Source organism: Pelophylax lessonae (genome assembly GCF_965119305.1).
Source record: "Pelophylax lessonae genome assembly, chromosome: 8".
In the NCBI taxonomy this organism is placed as follows: Eukaryota; Metazoa; Chordata; class Amphibia; order Anura; family Ranidae; genus Pelophylax; species Pelophylax lessonae.
Window position 1 is genome coordinate 23,781,552 of NC_138775.1, and position 7,509 is coordinate 23,789,060.

Consider the following 7,509-nt stretch of genomic DNA (forward strand, 5'->3'; position numbering starts at 1 on the left):
TAACATCAATTGCGCTACACATGTACGGGTATCATTGCGAATGCTGGAGAAAGAGCAATATTTCTAGGGATATAATTCATAGTTAACTCTAATCTGATGACCTGTAAATGCTTTCAAACTGTTCCCAATGGAAAATACACTTTTGTGTAATAATTTTGACACTTTTGATTATTTGGTTTTAAATATGACCCCATGGAGAGGATATTGCATTGATATTAGATTGACACAAAGATGTTCTTATGTTCTTTCTAGCCCTGATATAGGGGGCGCTCTTTGATCCCCGAAACACGTAGCTAAATTTTGGATTTTTCCCCTGACTTTTATTGAAATAAACTTGGTTTCAAATATGACCCCATGGAGGGTATATTGTATTGATATCAGATGGACTTGGACATCTTCTTAAGTACTTTCTTGCACTGATGAAGGGGGCGCTCTTGGCCCCCCTGAAAAGCATGACTACTTTTTGAATTGTACCCCTGACTTTTACTGGAATAAACCCTGATGAAGGTGGCGGTCATGGACTCCTAAAATGCGTGGCTACATTTTGGATTTTCCCCCTGACTTTTATTGAAATAAACTTGGTTTCAAATATGACCCCATGGAGAGGATATTGCATTGATATTAGATTGACACAAAGATGTTCTTATGTTCTTTCTAGCCCTGATATAGGGGGCGCTCTTGGATCCCCGAAACACGTAGCTGCATTTTGGATTTTTTCCCCTGACTTTTATTGAAATAAAATTGGTTTTAAATATGACCCCCATGGAGGGTATATTGTATTGATATCAGATGGACTTGGAGATCTTCTTATGTTCTTTCTAGCACTGATGAAGGGGGCGCTCTTGGCCCCCCTGAAAAGCATGACTATTTTTTGAATTGTACCCCTGACATTTACTGGAATAAACCCTGATGAAGGTGGCGAATATTGTATTCAAATCAGATTGACATGGAGATGCTCTTACGTTCTTTCTAGCCCTAATGAATGGGGCAATCTTGGACCCCCAAAAAGCGTGGCTACATTTTGGATTTTTACCCTGACTTTTGTTGAATTAAAATTGCATCGGGACCTCTTAGCACTGGTGTGGCACTTTGGTTTCAAGTTTTGCCACATTACACTACAAGCCAGGGAGATCATGGGAGATCCTCTGGATCCTCAGCCTCTTTTAGCCATTTCCTCTCTACATGCATCAGCTCCAGTGCCATGTTCACATCTTCGCTCTAAACCCGTTTACTGACAGCGGCAACGGCAGACCATGCCCGTGCTACATGTGTTGGCACAGCCGCTTTTAGTCTTAACTAGGGGTGACAGTTGTCACCTTACCATCTTAATCCAAATCTTCGATGCCCATGACATTGGAGGTGGTGGTGATCAAACACTACTGGAATTTCCAACCAGACTGAACTGGATATTGATCTAGTAAGGCGGAAAACTCCACTTGAACCGTAAAGTCTGCAGTTTTCTTTGGTGGTAGTAACATGAAAGCCTTGAATACTCTAGCTCAGGCATCACTAAATGGCGGACCGCGGTCCGGATCCGGACCCAGTTAATGTCTCATCCGGACCCCTGCGGTCCCACCCTTTAGAGTCGTTCTGCCCACAGCCATCACCACTGCCAGTCTCACAGAGCCAACAGCTGGAGGCAGGAAAGCTATAGACAGAGGGCGGGGGCTATCCAAGTTAACAAGCAGGAGATTGGTTGCGAGGATACAGGGCGGTCATTGCACAAATATGCAATTCGGACCAAATACCACTGCTCTAGTTGAACAGTAAAGTCTGATTTTACCATTTTTTCAGTGCTCGTAACGTGAAAGTCCTGAATTGCTTCCAGGGTGTGTGGGAGACAATTGGCTGTTTAAAAAAAAAAAAAAACAATCAAAAAAAAAAAGCGAAAAAATAGACAAGCAACTTGTGAGACAGTATTTCAAAGATTGAAACAAATGACTACAATTAAACCGAATAGCAGTCGTAATGTGTATAGGGTGGACATGGCTGGTCATACCGCCAAGTCATCAACCTGTCCTTAGGAGCTTGGCTACTTCTTCAGCAGTGGCCGAGGATCCATGGCCTGTACACGTGATTTCACACTCATAATGGAAAGTGCTTACAGCTAAAATATTATAACTTTCTGTGAAATACAATACGGGATTGCACAGAAAAAAATATTTAGGACAAATATGGCCCTCCGGGCTAAGACACATTCTTTATACCTTCCGCGTTGTCTTCATTTACCAAATCAAGACACTAACATTCTGTTCCATGGGCCAGGAACATAGACAAGGATATTAAGTAAAGCAAAATGACAATGATCGCCGTGTCCACGGTTCCTGGCCTTTCTTTTCCCATAGCCACCCAGGCCACAGAGAGATGTATTATGAGACAGGGAGTGCAAGGTTACATCCTTTGGGTCGACATTGGAGGAGGTCACAGCGCATTCTCTTAAAAAATTTGCCTGCTCTCAGCTCTCAAAAAAATATTGGAGGAACATCCATTGTGACCTCTTTACTTTGAACCAAGCAAATCATGAGTGATGGTGACATGGTGATCATTTTTATTTTACTTGGCTTCATTTCTTTGTCTATGTCTATGTCCCTGACCCATGATGGGTACAACATGCCTGAAGCTTGACCTACCTCCTGCCTCATGGTTTCCTTGGTGCAAAGTAAAGAGGTCACAATGGATGCTCCTCCATTTTTATGGAGAGCAGAACACAGTTTTTAAGAGAATGCCCGGTGACCCCCTCCAAGGTCAACCCGGAGGATGTGACCTAGCAGTCCCTGTCTCTTAATACATCTCTATGTGGCCTACGTGGTAATGGGAAAACAATGGACAAGAACTGTGGACATGGTGATCATTTTTATTTGTCTTGGCTTAATTTCTTTGTCTATGTCCCTGACCCATGGGATGGAATGTTACTGTCTTGATGAAGAAAATATTTCCAGGTGCCAAACACTACCAGCCCGGTACTAGCCAGGGAGATCTGCTTACAACTGCCTGGGTTGAGTGGTGACCATTTGTGGACACCTTCCATGCAGGGCCGGTGCTAGACTATTCTGCGCCCTAGGCAAGACCAGCTACTGCAGAGTGACAAGTGCCCCCATTAATGCAGAGTGACCAGTGCCCCCATCCAATGCAGAGTGACCAGTGCCTCCCTCCAACAATGCAGAGTGACCAGTGCCCCCATTAATGCAGAGTGACCAGTGCCCCCATTAATGCAGAGTGACCAGTGTCCCCATCCAATGCAGAGTGACCAGTGCCCCCATTAATGCAGAGTGACAAGTGCCCCCATTAATGCAGAGTGACCAGTGCCCCCATCCAATGCAGAGTGACCAGTGCCCCCATTAATGCAGAGTGGCCAGTGCCCCATAGAATGCAGAGTGGCCAGTGCCCCTTAGAATGCAGAGTGACCAGTGCCCCCATTAATGCAGAGTGACCAGTGCCCCCATCCAATACAGAGTAACCTGCGCCCCCAACAATGCAGAGTGACCAGTGCCCCCATTAATGCAGAGTGACCAGTGCCCCCATCAGTTGCAGAGTGACCAGTGCCCCCATTAATGCAGAGTGACCAGTGCCCCCATTAATGCAGAGTGACCAGTGTCCCCATGCAATGCAGAGTGACCAGGGCCCCCATCCAATGCAGAGTGACCAGTGCCCCCATTAATGCAGAGTGACCAGTGCATGGGGATTAGAGCGCTGCATAAAAACAAAAAGCCAAGTTCTTCTGCTTACCCGGCGGGGAGGCGGTCATACGAAGTCCCACCTCCTGGACCGGCTCCTATGATAGACATCACCAGTGTTCTGTCTATCATAGGTAGGAGCCGGTCCAGGAGGCGGGACTTCACATGACAGCCTCCCCGCCGGGAAAGCAGAAGAACTTGGCTTTTTGTAATCAGGCGGCCCTCTAATCTCCATCTCCCCCCCCCTCCTTCCCCTCCGGAGGCAGCCCAAGCGGGAACTATGGCGCCCCCCTGCTCCAGTTCACGGTGCACCATGGAAGTCTGGTCACCCTAGGGTGGCAGTCAGGCTAGTAGGGAAACCAGCGGCTGTGGCTGCGCCCCCTAAGCAGCAGTGTGCCCTAGGCGGCTGCCTAGTTCGCCTAGTGGGAGCACCGGCCCTGCTTCCATGGTTAGTAGATTTTTTATTAGTCAACCAAAGAACCATCAGCAATGGTGGGCACAACATGCCTGAAGCTTGATCTAGTTACAAGTGATTCACTTTACGAGCACTGAAAAAATGGTAAAACCAGACTTTACTGTTCAGCTAGAGTATTCAAGGCTTTCATGTTACTACCACCAAAAAAACTGCACACTTTACGGTTCAAGTGGAGTTTTCCGCCTTACTAGATCAAGCTTTAGGCATTTTGTACTAGCTGACATCCGATTTGCGTCCTTTCCTAACAGTTCCGTTTTTTGGAACGGAAGAGAACCCTATTTTTCTTCTGTTTAAAAAAAAGGGAACAGATGCAAAAACGGATGTCAGCGGTGTCATCCGCTGACATCCCACAATCCCATTGACATACATTATCTCCGTTTATCATCCGCAAACAGATTGGATGGTAAACGGACATACGGACCGGATGACACAAGTGTCATCTGTGTCTGTAAAAAAAAAAGAGTGCCGGAGTGGATCAAAAAACGATCCGCCCCGTGTCCTTTCACACAAACAATCCGATCAGATCCGCCTGTCAGTTTTTTAGGTGGATCTGATCGGATCCTCCATGCATCCCTATGGGGCAGCGGATGTCAGCAGAGACATGTCTGCTGACACCTGCTGCCATCCGCATCCGATTCTGTCCGTGAAATCCGGACGGATGAAAACCCTATTTTCCATCCGTCCAGGGGATTGGATCAGATGGGATCAGATGAGAGCGGACAGGCGGTCTACTCTCATCTGATTCCCCCATAGAGAGCAGCGGGGCTCTGACACTTCCCTCTCTGCACATAGTGCGGAACGGAGCTGTCATCCGCCAGCTCAGCGGGGATCGGCGAATCGATCCCCGCTGAGCAGAGAACGGTCTGCAATTGAATGCGGACCGTGTGAAAGGAGCCTAATGCCCCATACAAATAATCTGAAAATTGGACAACAGATCATCCGGCTTTTTTCGCTTGCTAGTCACAAGTAGCAGTTAAATAGGTTACTAAAGTTATAAAAATTCTTGTACGACAGAATAAAAATTTTGAAGTTATGTAATGTGTTGTAGTGTATTTGAATTGTATTTTGGGGTGACAACTGTACTGATTAAACAAAAATTGTGCGATCTGGTATCGAACAAGGAAAATATTCGTGCTTGCACCATTGGATAATTTCAGAAGAACTGTCGTGATTGGCTATCGAAAGTTGTGTACTAACAATCAGATGAACGTACGATCACTTCGAAAGCGGTATTTTTTGTACGAGTTTCGGATCATGTGTACGAGCCATAACTGAACAAGCTGAAGTTAGATAGAAGCTGATTGGCTACCATGCACAGCTGCACCATATTTTGCACTCTCCAGCTTTAGTAAATCAACCCTGCGTCTTCAAAAGTTGCAGTCAGTCGAATTGTAACCTTCTACGACTGCCTGCGATCTACGGGCACCTTAACGCTCGTGGGCACGAAGCCAGCGGTCACGTGCGAGAAAATTAATCGCGGTGGATGTAAGCAAAGAGGCGGTGGCGCCCCCCTTCCCTAAGCAGCTGCAACAATCGCAGGCTTGACACAGAATGCTTGAGCTGTACAGAAGCTTGAAGCTCCATACTTAGTAAGTGAAAGGGTGGGTGGGTGTGCAGCTTTACCCTCCCCCAGACACTCCCTCTGGCTCTGTCAGCAGTATCATGTTGCAGAGTCCTTGAGCCTTAGTCAATGTGAACACTGCTGTCTAAGAGGACTGTTCATCCCTTGGAGTATACCAAGCTAGGGACTCCTAGGACCAGAGCGGACTACAGTAGGGGGGGAGGTGGTCAGCCTAACTAGAATAACACAGAAGAAGCTGTCACCCTTTAAGAAGATCCTTTTTTTCGCTGCCTAAACCCCCATCATGTCAACGGTACAAGTCATCTATCACCAGAAGATCCATAATTACCTCCTAAATTCGGTTTTCCCCAAAGACGACATGCCAGCTGGTGAGTTGCTTCTGCAAAAAAAAAAAAAAATTCAAAAAATTGTTACTTATAGTATAAGTGTTGCATTACTTGAAAAATTGGTCTTTTTTTGATGTGCATTGTATTTATTGTATCACTTGAACCGGTTTGGTAGAAGTAGACGGTGACAGCCTATGATGCATTGGATTGTAGAAATATTTTTTGCATGTGATTCAGAGATCCTGACAGATCGTGACAGCCCCGGTTCAGATCCATATTAAAGGAGAATTTACAGTGATTTCTGTGATGCATGAGAATGGGGGGGCGGTGGGTTAGGTAACCACCGGGGACACCTAGCTGTGCAAAGGGAAACACTCACCATCTGTGATATTACGATATAACACCGGCTGCTGGTGCTTTTATTTTTTTTTATTATTTTTTTTTTTTTATTATTTTTTTTAAGCACCGGCTTTTTCGGTAGCGAAGTACGAAAAAAAAATTTAAATAAGAAAAAAAAAAAAAAAACCGAACACACCCATGACCCAGAATTGGGGGGTGTCCCCTAAGCTTAGATTCTCGACAATTCGGTTGAAACAGATTAAAAACACTCCCTTTTTTTTTATTTTATTTTTTTCATTATTTAAACCGAAGAGCTTGCAATCATCAGTCACATGATGACATCTCTGTGCGCACTGTTGACAAATTGAAATTGAATTAAGACAGGGAGAACCGGGCTGAAGGTCTCTGACCTCTGACTTATAAATAACAAAAGGGGGGGGGTTGGGAGAGTGCAAAATCTATTTTTAGCCGGCTGCTGTGCTATCTAACTGTACACGTTAAATATTGGCAAACGCAGGAGATGGTTTAACTAGAAGGCAAACAAGAGCTAAAAAATTTGGGTAAAATTTTTTTAAAGATTCGGTGGCTACGATGTTAAAAATCCTTAAATAAAAAAGGGTTTATCGTTGTAGATTTAGAATGCTGATTCCATGCCGGGGGTTAGCCAACGGACGCTATAGTGGAAGATGTAAGATTACATAACATGGCCGTTCCCAGGGATTCTAAAGGAGAAAAGATATTTGTGACCTATAGAATTGGAAAATGTAAAAAGGTTGTTGTTGATGCATCCTGTGCTTGTTTGGAACATTATTCCCCTTTGGCTAGGGAGTGTAGGGGAAGCTGATTTTTTTTTAAGCATGCAAAAAAAAAAATGCTATCTTCAGCAACATCCTAAAAATACTGCGTCGTCGTAAATTGCTGCGCTAGGTAAACGTATCTGGAAGCTGCCTTTATGCACAGTGGAGCAGCGGAATTCCTGAATATAAATAGGTGGTAGATCTGAGCCATTTTGTAACTGCGTAGTAGCTCAGGGCGGTATTAAGAGGGAATTCTGTAGCAGGGAAGGCGATGAATTGAGCGCCATAAGAGGTTAACAGAATTTGTATGAGCTGG

The 7,509-nt window shown here is 45.1% G+C and overlaps 1 protein-coding gene across 1 annotated transcript in view; it reads left to right on the top strand.

Annotated features, from left to right (window-relative positions):
* Positions 1-5,803: 5,803 nt before the first annotated feature.
* The window catches only part of LOC309562015 (serine/threonine-protein kinase pim-1-like), a 14,068-nt gene continuing 12,362 nt past the window's right edge, over positions 5,804-7,509 (top strand). Inside the window, exon 1 of the mRNA XM_082266114.1 lies at positions 5,804-6,099. Within this exon, the coding sequence (XP_082122240.1) occupies positions 6,015-6,099 (85 nt within the window). The 5' untranslated portion in view covers positions 5,804-6,014. The remainder of the gene's footprint in view (positions 6,100-7,509) is intronic.